The 17,479-nt window shown below is 47.1% G+C and overlaps 1 protein-coding gene across 4 annotated transcripts in view; it reads left to right on the top strand.

The window, feature by feature from the left end:
* Positions 1–10,442, top strand: part of neurl4 (neuralized E3 ubiquitin protein ligase 4) — a 250,673-nt gene extending 240,231 nt beyond the window's left edge. For 2 of the 4 annotated variants that reach the window (XM_041181342.1, XM_041181340.1), the window contains exons 27-28: positions 5,879–6,038; positions 9,877–10,442. In XM_041181342.1, coding sequence (XP_041037276.1) covers positions 5,879–6,038; positions 9,877–10,081 — 365 coding nt within the window. In that variant the 3' untranslated portion in view covers positions 10,082–10,442. Of the gene's footprint in view, positions 1–5,875; positions 6,039–9,876 lie in introns of all 4 variants that reach the window. The other 2 variants (XM_041181341.1, XM_041181339.1) reach the window with 1 other exon arrangement.
* The last annotated feature ends 7,037 nt before the right edge of the window (positions 10,443–17,479 follow it).

Here is a 17,479-nt window from a genome sequence, read left to right as displayed (position 1 = left end):
ATAGAGTGTAGGTGGAGGGTCGGGCAAGCTCTTTCCAGATAGAGTGTAGGTGGAGGGTCGGGCAAGCTCTTTCCAGATAGAGTGTAGGTGGAGGGTCGGGCAAGCTCTTTCCAGATAGAGTGTAGGTGGAGGGTCAGGCAAGCTCTTTCCAGATAGAGTGCAGTTGGAGGGTCAGGCAAGCTCTTTCCAGATAGAGTGTAGGTGGAGGGTCAGGCAAGCTCTTTCCAGATAGAGTGTAGGTGGAGGGTCAGGCAAGCTCTTTCCAGATAGAGTGCAGGTGGAGGGTCAGGCAAGCTCTTTCCAGATAGAGTGTAGGTGGAGGGTCAGGCAAGCTCTTTCCAGATAGAGTGTAGGTGGAGGGTCGGGTAAGCTCTTTCCAGATAGAGTGTAGGTGGAGGGTCAGGCAAGCTCTTTCCAGATAGAGTGTAGGTGGAGGGTCAGGCAAGCTCTTTCCAGATAGAGTGTAGGTGGAGGGTCGGGCAAGCTCTTTCCAGATAGAGTGTAGGTGGAGGGTCAGGCAAGCTCTTTCCAGATAGAGTGCAGGTGGAGGGTCAGGCAAGCTCTTTCCAGATAGGGTATAGGTGGAGGGTCGGGCAAGCTCTTTCCGGATAGAGTGTAGGTGGAGGGTCGGGCAAGCTCTTTCCAGATAGAGTGTAGGTGGAGGGTCGGGCAAGCTCTTTCCAGATAGAGTGTAGGTGGAGGGTCAGGCAAGCTCTTTCCAGATAGAGTGTAGGTGGAGGGTCAGGAAAGCTCTTTCCAGATAGAGTGTAGGTGGAGGATCAGGCAAGCTCTTTCCAGATAGAGTGTAGGTGGAGGGTCAGGCAAGCTCTTTCCAGATAGAGTGTAGGTGGAGGGTCGGGCAAGCTCTTTCCAGATAGAGTGTAGGTGGAGGGTCAGGCAAGCTCTTTCCAGATAGAGTGCAGGTGGAGGGTCAGGCAAGCTCTTTCCAGATAGGGTATAGGTGGAGGGTCGGGCAAGCTCTTTCCGGATAGAGTGTAGGTGGAGGGTCGGGCAAGCTCTTTCCAGATAGAGTGTAGGTGGAGGGTCGGGCAAGCTCTTTCCAGATAGAGTGTAGGTGGAGGGTCGGGCAAGCTCTTTCCAGATAGAGTGTAGGTGGAGGGTCAGGCAAGCTCTTTCCAGATAGAGTGCAGTTGGAGGGTCAGGCAAGCTCTTTCCAGATAGAGTGTAGGTGGAGGGTCAGGCAAGCTCTTTCCAGATAGAGTGTAGGTGGAGGGTCAGGCAAGCTCTTTCCAGATAGAGTGTAGGTGGAGGGTCAGGCAAGCTCTTTCCAGATAGAGTGTAGGTGGAGGGTCGGGCAAGCTCTTTCCAGATAGTGTAGGTGGAGGGTCAGGCAAGCTCTTTCCAGATAGAGTGTAGGTGGAGGGTCAGGCAAGCTCTTTCCACATAGAGTGTAGGTGGAGGGTCAGGCAAGCTCTTTCCAGATAGACTGTAGGTGGAGGGTCGGGCAAGCTCTTTCCAGATAGAGTGTAGGTGGAGGGTCGGGCAAGCTCTTTCCAGATAGAGTGTAGGTGGAGGGTCAGGCAAGCTCTTTCCAGATAGAGTGCAGATGGAGGGTCAGGCAAGCTCTTTCCAGATAGGGTATAGGTGGAGGGTCGGGCAAGCTCTTTCCGGATAGAGTGTAGGTGGAGGGTCGGGCAAGCTCTTTCCAGATAGAGTGTAGGTGGAGGGTCGGGCAAGCTCTTTCCAGATAGAGTGTAGGTGGAGGGTCAGGCAAGCTCTTTCCAGATAGAGTGTAGGTGGAGGGTCAGGCAAGCTCTTTCCAGATAGATTGTAGGTGGACGGTCGGGCAAGCTCTTTCCAGATAGAGTGTAGGTGGAGGGTCGGGCAAGCTCTTTCCAGATAGAGTGTAGGTGGAGGGTCGGGCAAGCTCTTTCCAGATAGAGTGTAGGTGGAGGGTCAGGCAAGCTCTTTCCAGATAGAGTGTAGGTGGAGGGTCGGGCAAGCTCTTTCCAGATAGAGTGTAGGTGGAGGGTCGTGCAAGCTCTTTCCAGATAGAGTGTAGGTGGAGGGTCGGGCAAGCTCTTTCCAGATAGAGTGTAGGTGGAGGGTCAGGCAAGCTCTTTCCAGATAGAGTGTAGGTGGAGGGTCAGGCAAGCTCATTCCAGATAGAGTGTAGGTGGAGGGTCAGGAAAGCTCTTTCCAGATAGAGTGTAGGTGGAGGATCAGGCAAGCTCTTTCCAGATAGAGTGTAGGTGGAGGGTCAGGCAAGCTCTTTCCAGATAGAGTGTAGGTGGAGGGTCGGGCAAGCTCTTTCCAGATAGAGTGTAGTTGGAGGGTCGGGCAAGCTCTTTCCAGATAGAGTGTAGGTGGAGGGTCGGGCAAGCTCTTTCCAGATAGAGTGTAGGTGGAGGGTCAGGCAAGCTCTTTCCAGATAGAGTGCAGTTGGAGGGTCAGGCAAGCTCTTTCCAGATAGAGTGTAGGTGGAGGGTCAGGCAAGCTCTTTCCAGATAGAGTGTAGGTGGAGGGTCAGGCAAGCTCTTTCCAGATAGAGTGTAGGTGGAGGGTCAGGCAAGCTCTTTCCAGATAGAGTGTAGGTGGAGGGTCGGGCAAGCTCTTTGCAGATAGAGTGTAGGTGGAGGGTCAGGCAAGCTCTTTCCAGATAGTGTAGGTGGAGGGTCAGGCAAGCTCTTTCCAGATAGAGTGTAGGTGGAGGGTCAGGCAAGCTCTTTCCACATAGAGTGTAGGTGGAGGGTCAGGCAAGCTCTTTCCAGATAGACTGTAGGTGGAGGGTCGGGCAAGCTCTTTCCAGATAGACTGTAGGTGGAGGGTCGGGCAAGCTCTTTCCAGATAGAGTGTAGGTGGAGGGTCAGGCAAGCTCTTTCCAGATAGAGTGTAGGTGGAGGGTCAGGCAAGCTCTTTCCAGATAGAGTGTAGGTGGAGGATCAGGCAAGCTCTTTCCAGATAGAGTGCAGTTGGAGGGTCAGGCAAGCTCTTTCCAGATAGAGTGTAGGTGGAGGATCAGGCAAGCTCTTTCCAGATAGAGTGTAGGTGGAGGGTCAGGAAAGTCACGGGGCTGGGAAACAAAAAGAGCAGGATGAATTGGATAAAATATGTCCTGAGTACATAATACTCGCAACTCTCATAGTAATTCTACATTTGATCTCTACATTCACTCACTCCCACTGACAATACATAAAAGTAACATCAAAATAACAACATGTGGACAGAGAGGTGCCCTTAGCTTTCTCAATCTCTCCTAATCATTCTGTATCATAGCTATATGGCTCAACTAAGCTCTTTATCATTCAATCATTTTAATACCCGAAACACAATGATTAAATAAAGATTGGTGGAGATAGCTTTGCTTTAACCCTGTTTCACAATGCACCCCATGATTAGCAGACAACTGGTTTAACTCACTGTGTGCAGACGCTTCAAACAGCCCAGGACCCATCGAGGTATGCAAGTAGTGTGAACCCTCAATCCCACATATGGCAATTAAAGCTTAATGTGGATAAGTGCCACTCATAGGAAGAGAGATTTGAATTGTTTTTGTATCTTTACGCTCTACCTTCAGGGAAAAGTGTGAAGTAACGGAATGTTTTGCAGACTGAGCAGCACTCTGACAGGATGGCGTATTTCTCAATTTCGTGTCTTGACAATCTTCCCTCAGAGAATAGTGAGAAGCAGTGGAGGGATTTTACAGGCTGAGTAACAGTCTGACAGACTGTGACCTGATAACTCCTTTCATGGCCATAACCATCCAATGGGACAGGGCTTGGTCCTAAATGGCGGGAGGATTTTAGAGGTTCTTACAACCTGTAGGATCAGAAGGGGCCACTTACACCTACCAGATGTGTTAACTCAACTGGGTGTTAACCCAGAATTCAGTGCCAGAGAGAAATGCAACTGTGGGAAGCAGTGCAGAGATCATGAGACTAATGCCTCGTGTTTAGATGGATTGGGAGAGGTCAGTAAAAAGAAGTGTATTTTGAGGCCTGGACAGGAGGGTTTCTCAGAGGTGATCTTACAGCCAGTTATGAGATAGTCAAGGGAACAGTAGAGATCAATCTGGAATATTACATTAAGTCTAATTTAACGGAGAGTGCAAAGAGATTTAAGCTCAGTAAAAGGTCAATTAGCTCTGCTATCAGGCAACTCTATCATAATGAGAGTGACTCCGGGATAGACAAGTATGGGTGAAAATGCTGGAATCATTTAAGAACCAAACAGATGCTCCAATGGATCTTGACTTCGGGATCTTGCCAGATTTTTAAGTGGTACAATTGATTATACATGATGGCCTAGGATATACAGCACAGAAACAGGCCATTTGGCCCAACTAGTCAATGCTCCACTCGATCCTCCTCCTCCCATCTTTCCTCATCTCATTCTATCATCATAACCCTTTCTTCCCTTCATCCTCATAAACTTCCCCGTCTTCCCCCTTAAATGTATCGATACTATTCACCTCAACCACTCCCTGTGGGAGCGAGTTCCACTTTCTCCCCACTCTCTGGGTAAAGGAGTTTCTCCTGAATTCCCCTTTGGGTTTATTAGTGACTCTCATATATTGATGGCACTGAATTCTGGTCTCCCCCACATTCTGTCTGTATCCTCTCGATCAAAACCTTTCAGAATTTTAAAGACCGTGATTAGGTCACCCCCGGCTGTCCTTTTTCAAGAGAAAAGCAAGCCAGCCTCTTCCTTTGCTGAAATGTAAATCCTGTTATGATCCCAGCTAGGAGAATATTGGGCAGGCTGGATACTTGTTTAGATCTGGTTTGATAGACCATAATCAATTAAAGGATAGAATGCGTAGACGTACCGAGAGTAAGGAAATAAGCAGTAGGACTCCAGGATTAAACTGAAGCATCAAAAGAATCTTTACAAGCTTGAACAAACCAGACACAAGCAACAATGACCAAATAGGTAACACTGAGCAAATAGGATAACAATTCTAAACAATATAAGCTTCTACCTTAAACTCAATCTTAGCTCAGACTTAACCCAGCTTAACCTTTTTACTGCGGCTTTCACTATGATAGGCTTTTAAACGTACTCACATTCTGGGAAGAAGTTCCTTAACACCTGAATTTGGCTGCACAGGGTCACAGCTCAGGTCGATGGTACATTCCTACCAACACAACCTCCTGGTCCAAGTATAGGTGTTGCTGATGGTTACACGTCGACACTCCCTGGGCATCCATTCTGTAGCTGGACTTCTCTCTTTACAGAGCTACTTGGCCCTACCCAATTCTCTAGAACTCCTTCTTGTCCTCTTTAAACATACAGAACTGAGTCAGGTACAACACAGGGTTAGATACAGAGTAAAGCTCCCTCTACACTGTCCCTATCAAACACTCCCAGGACAGGTACAGCACGGGGTTAGATACAGAGTAAATCTCCGTCTACACTGTCCCCATCAAACACTCCCAGGACACATACAGCACGGGGTTAGATACAGAGTAAATCTCCTTCTACACTGTCCCTATCAAACACTCCCAGGACAGGTACAGCACGGGGTTAGATACAGAGTAAAGCTCCTTCTACACTGTCCCCATCAAACAATCCTGGGTCAGGGACAGCACTGGGTTAGGAAGGGCCAGTATCTTACCCATCGTGTCCGGTAATGCTGAGTTATGTAACCGTTCATCTCGTGATTTCTGATGATCCCAGCGCAACAACTAACATCTTGACTTCTGTTTCTTCGCACATTTCTTTTCCTTTGACCTCTCACTGTTTCTGCTTTTTACCACCTCACCTCTGCCCTTTACCTCCTCACCTCTGCCCTTTACCTCCTCACCTCTGCCCTTTACCTGCTCACTGCTGCCCTTTACCTCCTCACCTCTGCCCCTTTGACTCCTCTTCCCTGCCTTCGTTTCTTCTCAACACCGCCTCCTCCAAATTAAAGCAGGGAGTGCATCGATCTTCTGCACCAAACAGGCCAAAGCAGAGCTTCAGAATGGATATAATGACCCTGAAGAGAACAGTGTTCAGGAGAAGGACATTGTGAAAGTCAACCTCTCGCCAACAATGCGATATGTGGGACTTGACCGGTTCTGCCCTAAAATAAGGTGAGTAGTCAGCAAGCACAGATACACAGTCAAACTAACACTGGCACTGTCAGTGCACAGGTTGGGTGCAGGGGGCCAGTGGAGTACCCAGAGTAAGAAAGCTGATCTAGCAGTGGCTGGAGCCCACTGTGAGAATGGGTTGAATGCATGGTGCTAGAAACTGCAAGGCTGAGAGTTCAGGTGCCAGTGATGCTGGTTATGAAATTTGAATGTAATCAATCCGGTAATTTGTGGGTTGACACTGCAACAAAACTGCTGACGGAAACTCTTTGATTGTCAATAAAAGCCGGCTGGCCCACTGTTGTCCTTCAGGAAATAGAACCTGCCAACTGTTTCCTGGCCTGGTCTACACGGGTCTCCAGTCCCCAGTTGCATGCATGCTCGAAACGCCACACAGTCACACGGATAATTGTAGTGAATCTCGGAGGGAATCCCATCACCATCTTTGCATTGAAACTAGGGGTAGAAAATGATGCAGCCTTGCCAGTGCTGCCTGAGAAACAGTCAGAAGATAACTTGGAACTGTATGCCCATTTTTTTTTATTCTTTTATACAATGTTGGCACCACTGACTTGGCCCAGCATTTATTGTCCATCCCTAGTTGCCCCTTGAGAAGGTGGTGGTGAGCTGCCTTCTTGAACTGCTGCAGTCCATGTGGTGTAGGTACAACCCACAGTGCTGTTAGGGAGGGAGTTCCAGGATTTTGACACAGTGACAATGAAGGAACAGTGATATATTTCCAAGTCAGGATGGTGAGTGGCTTGGAGGGGAACTTCCAGGTGGTGATGTTCCCATGTGTCTGCTGCCCTTGTCCTCCTAGATGGTAGTGGTCGTGGGTTTGGAAGGTGCTGATGAAGGACCCTTGATGAATTCCTGCAGTGTATCTTATAGACGGTACACACACTGCTGCTACTGTGCGTCGGTGGTGGAGGGAGTGAATGTTTGTGGATGGGGTGCCAGTCAAGTGGGCTGCTTTGTCCTGGATGGTGTCGAGCTATTTGAGTGTTGTGGGAGCTGCACTCATCCAGGCAAGTGGGGAGTATTCCATCACACTCCTGACTTGTGCCTTGTAGATGGTGGACAGGCTTTGGGGAGTCAGGAGGTGAGTTACTCACTGAGGCATTCCTAGCTTCTGACCTTTTCTTGTAGTCACAGTATTTATATGGCAGGTCCAGTTCAGTTTCTGGTCAATGGTAACTGCCAGGATGTTGATAGTGGGAACATAGGAGCAGGAGTAGACCATTCAGCCCATTGAGCCTGCTCTGCCATTCATCGCTGATTATCTACCTCAACACCACTTTCCCGTGCTATCTCCGGATTCCTTGATGTCATTAGGATCAGAAATCTATTGATTTCTGTCTTGAACATGTTCAATGGTTGAGCATTCACAGCCCTCCGGGGTAGAGAATTCCAAAGATTCACCACCCTGCGAGTGAAGAGATTTCTCCTCATATCAGTCTTAAATGCCCTGCCCCTTACCCTAAGAATATGTGCCCTGGTTCTAGACTCAATATCCAGGGGAAACACCTTATCTACATCCACCGTGTCACACCCTGTGAGAATTTTGTAAGATTCAATGAGGTCACTCCTCATTCTTCAAAACTCTATAGAATACAGACCCAGTTTCTCCAATCTCTCCTCATAAAGCAATCCTGCCATCTCAGGATTAATCTGGTGAACCTTTGCTGCACTCCCTCTATGGCCATTATATCCTTCCTTGGATAAGGAGAACAAAATTGTACACAATATGCCAGGTGAGGTCTCACCAAGGCTCTATATAACTGCAGCAAGACGTCTTGTACTTAAATCCCCTCGCCAACATGCCATTTGCCTTCCTAATTGCTTGCTGTACCTGCATGCTAGTGACTCATGAAAAAGGACACCCAGGGCCCTTTGCATACCAACACTTATTAGCTCATGCCTGGATATTGTCCTGGTCTTGCTGCATTTGGACCTGGACTGTTTCAGTATCTGAGGAGTCATGAACGGTGCTGAACATTGTGCAATCATCAGTGAACATCCCCACTTCTGACCTTATGATGGAAGGAAGGTCATTGATGAAGCAGCTGAAGATGGTTGGGCCGAGGACACTACCCTGAGGAACTCCGGCAGCAATATCCTGGTACTGAGATGATTAACCTCAAACCAAGGAGAACAATCCCAGCTTCTCCAGTCTCTCCACATTAACTGAAGTCCCTCATCCCACAACCACAACCATCTCCCTTTGTGCTAGGTATGACTCCAACCAGCAGAGAGTTTTCCTCCTGATTCCCATTGACTCCAGTTTTGCTAGGGCTCCTTGATGCTACAGTCGGTCAAATGCTGCATTGATGCCAAGGGTAGTCACTCTCACCTCGGGAGTTCAGCTCCCTTATCGATGTTTGGATGAAAGCTGTGGCCAGTGCTACCACTATTCCTTGTTGCCTGGTATCAATGCTCATGAGCCAGGACTTAGTCCAGCTGAAGACCTGTGTCTTGTGTCAACCTCACTTTCAAACCCTGTTTTCTCACAGCTATTAAAGACTAGACTCACCGATCATTCCCCAATCTTGTTTGCCATTTGTGTACCCCACCCGCTTTATTTCTCGAGGTGCCTCGGATAATTTGAAAGAAAGATTCGCTTTACCTCAAGGTTGCAAAGCACTTCACACCCAGTGAGGCACTTTTTGAAGTGTAGCGCTGTTGTAATATGGTAACGAGCCAACACGCACATAACAAACTCCCACTGGCAGCACTGTGAGGAAAGAGCAGATCATCTGTTTTAGGAAATGGTTGAGGGATGAATATTAGCTGGAAAATCAGGGAGAACTCCCTTGCTCTGAGATTTGCTTCCAGCTATCTCAAACGTCTACCTGAGAGGGTTTAGTGCCTCTCTCCGGCAGGGCAGCACTCCCTCAATACTGACCCTGGGAGTGTCAGCCTGGGTTATGGGCTCAAGACTCAGGAGTGGATCTCAAGCCCACTGATAGCTGGTTGATAACTTTTGCTGTGCTAGGGGTGGGATAAAAATGCCGGAAGTTACAGTAACTCCAGGGTCTAGACCCCGGCTTCGCTGGAGTGGACGTGACTGCTGGTGTTGTCACCTGAGGCTCGGTATTGAGTGCTCCAGCCTGTACCCTGTCTTTGGTATACTGTGGCAGAGCAAATTAGACCTAACCTTCCTGCTAGTTAATCTGCTTAAGTACCTGACAAGGAAAGGAATTGGACAAGCAAGGAATTTATGGTAAAACTTTAATCACTGCACAGTTTGGCTGGAGGCTGGAGCATTGTGTGTTGTACTGCACCCCACACTTTAGGAAGGATGACAAGGCCTGGGAGAGGGTGTGGAGGAGATTTCCCAGAATGGGACCAGGGATGAGGGACTTCAGTTCATGTGGAGAGAGACTGGAGAGGTTGGGTTGTTCTCCTTGGAGCAGAGAAGGTTAAGAGGGAGATTTATTTCAGGCATTCAAAATCATGAGGGGTTTTGATAGAGTGAATAAGGAGAAACTGTTTCCAGTGGAGGGAGGGTCGGTAACCAGAGGGACACAGATTGAAGATATTTGGCATAGGGGGCCAGAGTGGGAGAGCAGGATGCTTTTATTCCAGATGTGATCTGGAAGGTGCTGCCTGAAAGAGCGGTGGAAGCAGATTCAATAGGAACTTTCTAAAGGAGAATTGAGGAAATACTTGAAAAGGAAACATTTTCAGGGATATGGGGAAAGAGTTGGAGATTGAGACTGATTAGCCCTTTCAAAGAGCGGCACAGGCACAATGGGTGAATGACCTTTTTCCCTGCTGAACATGCTAAATATCTCTTGCATTTTATTCTGGCTAATGGTGCTAATTCCTCCCTTAGATTCAAGGATGTGAAATCCCAGCGACATCACCATGCCCAAGTGGCCTTCCAGGTGTGTGTTCGGCCGGGATCGTACAAGATGGGGCCACAGTCAGTGGGAGCCAGTGAGTCAATCGATCCCAGGTTCAGCAACAACGAGATCGAGTGGATCACCAAGGAGAGGGCCTCGACAGTCCTTTATGGCCTGTTAATTCGTGTGGAGTGAAGGATTTCACCTCCAACCCACCACCCCCAGCAAAACTTGTGGGGCGAGAGCGAGCATGAAGCAATCCGGGGGTGGGGAGGGGGGAGATGATCCCACTTTGGTGCCACGATCAAAGTGCAACAGTGACAGTCGGGGTAATTGGGGTGGCGGGGGGGGGTGGGGGCGTAGAGAGAGCACAGAGTTGAGACACTGAAGCATCTGCGTTTGCACACGTTTACACAGCCGGCTCTCTCACCAACAGAACACTGCACTTTTGACTCTTGTGTTGTCCAAAAGAGAAACACAAAAAAAAACCCTTCGAACTAAAACATTCAGTTGAGTTTAATCTTGTGTTTTGGGGAAGGGTCCTTGTCAGGGGCGAGTGGGAGGGGGGCAGTTTCCACTGTGGCAAACTGTTTCATAGCTTTTTGTTAAAAAAAAGGTTAAAATAAAAATAAAATAACCCTCGGACATTTGAACTCGCAAGGGTTCTGCCGGCAGGACACCAGAAGCCTGAGGAACAGGCCGGAACCAGAAGCCTAAGGAACAGGCCGGAACCGGAAGCCTGAGGAACAGGCCGGAATGCAGAACACCTGATACTGGATATTTCCTCTTTTTTTTTGGGGTGGAGGGAAGGGGCAGGGGCACAGAAAAGCACGCAATTGAAGTATTGTGCAATTAGCCAGCAGTGGTGCACACATACAAATGCCGCAGCAACACTTTAAGGCTTCCTTCAGAAATCCTGTGCACATGAATGCATGTCAAGTGCAGCCATATTTAAAACTTGTACAGATTGTGAACTGCTTGGGGTTGGGTGGGGTTGGGAGTATTGTTAATGAATGGGGTGGGAAGGGGGAAGAGAACACGATCACCTGGATCTTCTAAATCTGTCTGATCTTGGGAAGGGAATGAAAACCAAGCACTGCTGGAAGCAGGAGAGGACCTGTGGGGGACAGCTGGTCCAACACCAAGGAATTGGCCAGTTACACTCCCTGACCTCATGGCGATCGGTCAGCCCTTGAAGGTTTATCATCCAAGGCCAAAGCTTAGCACACCTCAGGCAAATGATCTCTGTGCCTTCCCCTGTCAGAGCAGCAGCCAGCTGCACACTGACTTGCACTCGTTTTCTCTTTTTTATACTGGACTCGCTGCTTATCTGCCTTTTTGTTTTTTGCTATTTTCACCTTTTCTTTTAAATCTGTCATTTTAAAAGCCAGGGGACTTGTAGCTTCCAGTGGGAATGGGATGGGATTGCAATCTTATCGGACAAGCAGGTAACTGGAGTATGACTGCAGCTAAAGTTGGAGAAGTTAAGCTCCAATTGGTGCGGTGTGCAAGCCATGGAGGCTCCCTCCTCTCCCTGCAGCTGCCTGAGTGCACTTTCTGGACTTGTTTGCTCGCTTAATGTGTTTCGCACTGGCAATATTTGTGTTGACACAGACCCCTCCTTCCTTCCTCCGTCACTCTCCCCCAACACCCCGCAGAGAGACTTCAACTCAGTATGTGTGGGTGAGTGCATATGTTGCAACTTACTTATGTTTAGGCTGTCATGTGTGGGAGGATATTGTCAATGTGGCCAGAGTCGTTTTGGGTGGTGAATCCCATCCCCCTTACCCGGGGCACGTCCCAGACAATCCTTTCCGCTTGTTGAAGTTTACACGTTTGGCAGGCAGACCTGAAGCAGAGCAGGGTAGGTCGGTGAGCCAGCTCTCCACTTGTTCATCACCTCAGCCCACTGTCTGGCTAACTTATCCCTTCAAAGGTGAATTTTTATGGATTTGTAAGCCATGTGTATAACAACAATAATCCTAGCTGGAGAGAGCAGTTCAGAGAATGGGAGCTGGCATTTTGACATGAAACAGAATATCTGTATGTATGTCATCGATATTTATTACCCCTTGTGAGGAAATGTAAGGCTGCGGCCCAGAAACATGAGATTATTGTCTTTCCATGACAAGCTAGCTTGCAAGCCAGAAAACACACAGGTTCCCTGTCCTTGTGCCACTAGAATGATGTACAGCCCAGCCTGCTCAGCCCAGTGCACAGCTCTTCGTTTGGTTTACAAAGCCATTTCTGTCTGTCCCTCTGTTATCGTCTGCCTTGGCCTGGTGAGCAGTGGAGGGATGGGGGAGTGAGAAGGGAGCAGCTACTGCTGCTGCTGCTGCTGCAGGAACACTCCAGTGGGCAGTGAGATACTGATACAAAAGCAGAATGCTGGAAATACTCAGCAGCTCTGGCAGCATCTGTGGAGAGAGAAACAGAATTCACTTTTCGAGTCCAGTATGACACTTCTTCAGAACTCATTTCCAAAGAAAGAGTCATACTGGACTGGAAACGTTAACTCTGTTTCTCTCTCCACAGATGCAGCCAGAGCTGCTGAGTATTTCAGCGTTTGCTGTTTTTATTTCAGGTTTCCAGCATCTGCAGTGTTTTGCTTTTATTGTAGTGTGGACCATCTTTCCCTCTCCCGTTACCGATGGGAGACTATTTTGGGGGGGAGGTGGGGGCGGGGGGGGGGGGGGGGGGTGTACAAAGGAACAAGTGACTTTAGATGAGAGACTGTTACTTGTTATACATCGTACTCTTTCACATTCATAAAATGTTATCACAGAGAAAAAAAGATGTTCAGAGGTCTGGTTTTTTGAGTCAGTGTGTGCTGGGAACTGGCGATGCACTGCGATCATGTGTTGTCTTAGCCACGCTGTTGCAAACCACAAGGAGTGCAGCAGTTCAAGGAGAAGATCCTCGACCCTCCTGAGCCCCTTGCCACTTCCACAGATGCCAGAAGGGTAGGCAATACTTGTGCCCTTTCCAGTGTTGTCCACATACCCAAAACACAATGGAAACCTATTTCCCACATCCTGAATGCTCAAATGAGTTCAGAATCTTCGCCTCCACAACTCTACCCACATATTTAAACACAGGTGGAGGCCATTCAGTCCCTTGAGACTGCTCCACCATTCAGTTAGATCATGAGCCTGATCTGTATCTTAACTCTCATCCAGAAGCCTTTGTTTTGTAACTTAATACAGCTCAGTTTTGAAATTTTCAATTGCCAGTCTCAATAGATTTGTTTTGGCGAGGAGAGAGTTCTGGATTTCCCCATTATTTGTGTGAAAATCACACCTCATTGGCCAAGCTCTAATTTTAAAGTTGTGTCCCCTTATTCTAGACTCCCCCAACCAGAGGTAACGGTCTCTATTTTATCAACAGTGGCCAGGATTTGACGGTCCCGCCGAACTGAATGCAGATTTAAATGGCTCACCAAATCCACCGGAGTTGGGGGGTGCGGTGTAATGGGTCGGGGGGGGAGCCGTGGTGCGATGGAGGGGGAGACGCCACAGTGGGGGAGCAAAATCCTGGCCAGTGACTACACTTAAATTACTTCATTGGCTTTGTTGTGCTTTGGATTGCCCTGAGGTTGACAGAGTATATAAAAGCAAGTCTTACTGTGAATTCTTTTATCTTAAATACCTTAATCAGATTATCCCTTAATCTTTATTCGAGAGAATACAGGCCCAGGCTGTATATAACCATGTCACTTGTCTCTCTTCCTGACTGCAGTTGGGAACTTGCTTTTTCTCATTTTCTACACTTTGTCCTGTTCTACCTTGAAGCAGTTGAGTGGGGTTAATTTAAACAGCCCTAATTTCTCCTCTCACCGCCCGTCCGTAAATAGAAAGGTGTTTTTGATTTTGATTTCCCCCTTTATAAGCAGTGGTGTATTTCCAAACCCCTCAGATCCAATTTCTATTAATAAACCCCACAGCAAACTCACGATTGGGTAAACTTATTCGCACAAGAGGAGGGTGCAGTTAACCTCCCTTTCGCTCCTAATAAGAGAGGGGGAATGGGGAAGGAAAGATTTATAGGGCACAGATCACAGAATAAAGCATTACTGTTTCACGTGAGTCCAGAATCAAAGTCCAATGGTGTATTTCACAGAAGTCAGCAGGTTGAAGACTGATGCTGGATAATTCACTTTTCCAGCAGAGATGACTTCCACGATGGAATATGCATGCAGAGATGTGTTGGCCTTGTAGGTGATGATATAGAAGTTCAGAAGTCCCAATAGATACAGTGTAGATGGGGAACAGGCATCCACCTGGACGGGGCCCTTGTTCTGAGCTGCTGCTTGCTAGATGGAAGATGGCAGATGATTGGCAGTACTGCAGGACAGTGTAACAGGTTCCTCCAGTTAGGGGGTCATGTCACATGACTCCCACCTGTCCACTTTGGCTTTGACAAAGGATGTTTATTCCTTTTTCTGGGTTCTTGAGATTGTTAATGTTCCAACCAGGATCCTTTGTTCTAACGGACTGGTAGACTGGCTTATGAAATGTAGATGGTCTTTGTAGAATTTCATTTGAACATGATCCCTGCAGCCACAGGGGTCATTAGCGCCTCTTCAGTAGTAAGGCACCAGCTTCTCTGATAGTGCCAGTACATTCCTTTTGTTCGGGGTTAAAGGCAAACAAAGCTTCAACCTTTGTCCAGTTTTTAACATTTTAGGAAGTAGCCATGATGATATATATGTTTTTCATAAAGATATAGTGTGAGGTCTTAGCTGCATTATATAGTACTGCAGTCCTGTTGTGTATTGAGGCAGTACTACACTTTAATATTAATCCAATTGCTGCCTTGTGCACTTCTAAAAGGTCCTCTCTTATTTGCATTTCCTTTTTGACTGAAGAGTTTGTTTTTCTGTTCCAGGGACCTGCCTCCCACGTATTTGAACACTGTGTTTGATGCTGACCACCCCCCTCTCCCCCCCCCCCCCCCCCCCCCCCCCCCCCCCCCCCCCCACACACACACACACACACACACACACAAAGGTCTCGCGTGTAACAAAACCTATCACTGCTTCAGTCTGGACTGACATTTGAAGATGGTCTTCCTAAATGAGGAACAATTTTGTTTTGCTTTGGGGAAAGGGAATGAAATGTGGAGGAAAACCCATTTTTGTAATCTAATGTCCTTGGGATAAAAACCAAGTTTCCATTAGTTTTTGTGATTCACTTGCTGGACCTGTGCTGTAGCTTTGTGATCTAGACGCTTCAATTCTTCTGCTGTAGATTCTCTTTCCTTGTCAGTAAGAAAACATCCTGTTTTGTCTTTCTCAGATCCAGAGTACGCCATCCTTTTTTGAACGTACATACATATGAATATATGAAATAGGAGCAGGAGGCCATTCAGCCCCTCGAGCCTGCTCTGCCATTCAATAAGATCACGGCTGATCTGTTTGTGTTTCGAATTCCACATTCCCATCTACCCCCAATAACCTTTGATTCCCTTGCCTAACAAGAATCAATCTACGTCCGTCCTAAAAATATTCAATGACCCTTCCTCCACTGCCTTCTGAGGCAGAGAGTTCCAAAGTTGTCCAACCCCCTGAGAGAAAAGATTTCTCCTCATCTCTGTCCTAAAGAGCTGGTCCCTAATTTGAAAACACTGCCCCCTAGACTCACCCAAAAGAGGAAACATCCTTTTCACATCCACCTTGTCAAAACCATTCAGGGTCTTATATACTTCAATCAAGTCACCCCTCACTCTTCTAAACTCCAGTGGAAACAAGCCCAGTCTGTCCAACCTTTCCTCATATTGCAACAGGTGTCAGGTGGAAAATACAACTGAGAACCTGGCTGAACACAAAGTTTAGAGGGGAAGTGAAAAATCAAATAAGATAAGCAAAGAGGCTGGGTGCTAACATAAAAGGAAACCCCCAAAGTCTTCAATAGGCATATAAACAGTAAATGAGTGGTAAAAGGAGAAATAAGGCGATTAGGGACAATAAAGGGGATTTATGCAGGGAGCAGGGGGCATGGGCTGAGGTATTAAATGAACACTTTTCATCTATCTTTACCAAGGAAGAAGATGCTACTCAGGCCGTGGTGAAGGAGGAGAAAATTCAGCCACGAGAAGGGTTAAGAGTGATATGGAGGGGGTATTGCATAGGCTGTCTGTATTTAAAGTTGATAAGGCATTGGGAACAGATAAGATCATCCAAGGATACTGAGGGAAGTGTCACGACTCACTGGGGATAAAATATCAAGCCCCACTGCTCCCTGAGCTGTGATAAATGCGAAAAGTTTAATCAAACTGCCCCAATTCTACCAAACTCTGTCATTGAATTTAGATTCACAGAATATGAGCACCAGGTTTGTAAACTTAAGTAAATAACTTTATAACCGATAACAAAAGAAAGAAATATGAACTGCTAACTCTTAACTTTATCCATTTTTAATCCCTATACACAAACAAACACACACGAGACACAGAAAACAAAGATTTTAAGGGTGAGGCAAAAACAGTTCAATAGCACTGCGAATGAAGTAGCCTCAAGTGGTGTTCCACTGGGCTCAGTGTTGGGACCCTTGCTGTTTGTGTTATATATTAATGATTTGGACATGAACGTGGGAGGCACGATTGGGAAATTTGCAAATGACACAAAGATTGGCCGAGTAATGGATAGTGTACAGGATAGTCATAATCACCAAAACAATATAGATGGGTTGTAAAGTGGCAGATGGATTTTAACATAGAGAAGTGTGAGGTCATACATTTAGGGAGGTCAAACAGTTACAGGGATTACAAAATAAATGGGAATATATTAAGAGGGGTAGATGAAGTGAGAGATCTTGGCGTACAAGTACACAGGCCCCTGAAGGCAGCAGTTCAAGTAGACAAGGTTGTAAAGAAGGCATATGGAATGCTCTCCATTGGCAGAGTAATAGAATATAAAAGTAAGGATATAATGTTGGAATTGTATAAAACACTGGTGAGACCACAACTGGGGTATTGTGTGCAGTTCTGGTCACCACATTACAGATAGAACGTAATAGCTCTGGAGAGAGTGCAGAGGAGGTTTACAAGAATGTTACCAGGGTTAGAAAAGTGTAGCTACAAGGAGAGATTGGATAGGTTGGGGTTGTTTTCCTTACAACAAAGAAGGCTGAGAGCTGACTTGAATGAGATGTACAAAATTATGAGGGGAATAGATAAAGTGGACAGGATAAAATTGTTTCCCTTGATGGAGAATTGAAAGAGAGAGGTTTCTTGGTCTTTCCTCTTGGCAGGTTGGGATCCTTCTGCTGGCTACTGCTATCAAAATACCCTGGTCAACAGCCAATCAAACGCTGTTGCTAGGCAGTTCTCTCTTAGACATTCTTTCTGGCATCATTGTCCAAACTGACACCTTGTTCCTGGAAGTAGCAACATCGTGGATCTTCTCTTCCTGCTTCACAAAACATTTCTAAAAATTGCAGCCACTGTAGCTTTACAAAACCGCAGTCCAATCTTAAAGGCACAAGCCAAGAAATAAAAGTCTAGGTTCTTTACAGTAGCGAGGGTAGAAATTGCAAGGGCACTGGCCATAACTTCCACGGACTCGGGTAGGGGGGGGGGGGGTGGGCGGTGCCA

The sequence above is a fragment of the Carcharodon carcharias genome (genome assembly GCF_017639515.1).
Source record: "Carcharodon carcharias isolate sCarCar2 chromosome 33 unlocalized genomic scaffold, sCarCar2.pri SUPER_33_unloc_1, whole genome shotgun sequence".
In the NCBI taxonomy this organism is placed as follows: domain Eukaryota; kingdom Metazoa; phylum Chordata; class Chondrichthyes; order Lamniformes; family Lamnidae; genus Carcharodon; species Carcharodon carcharias.
Note: the sequence above shows the minus strand (reverse complement) of the source record. Positions and strands in the feature narration are given on the sequence as shown.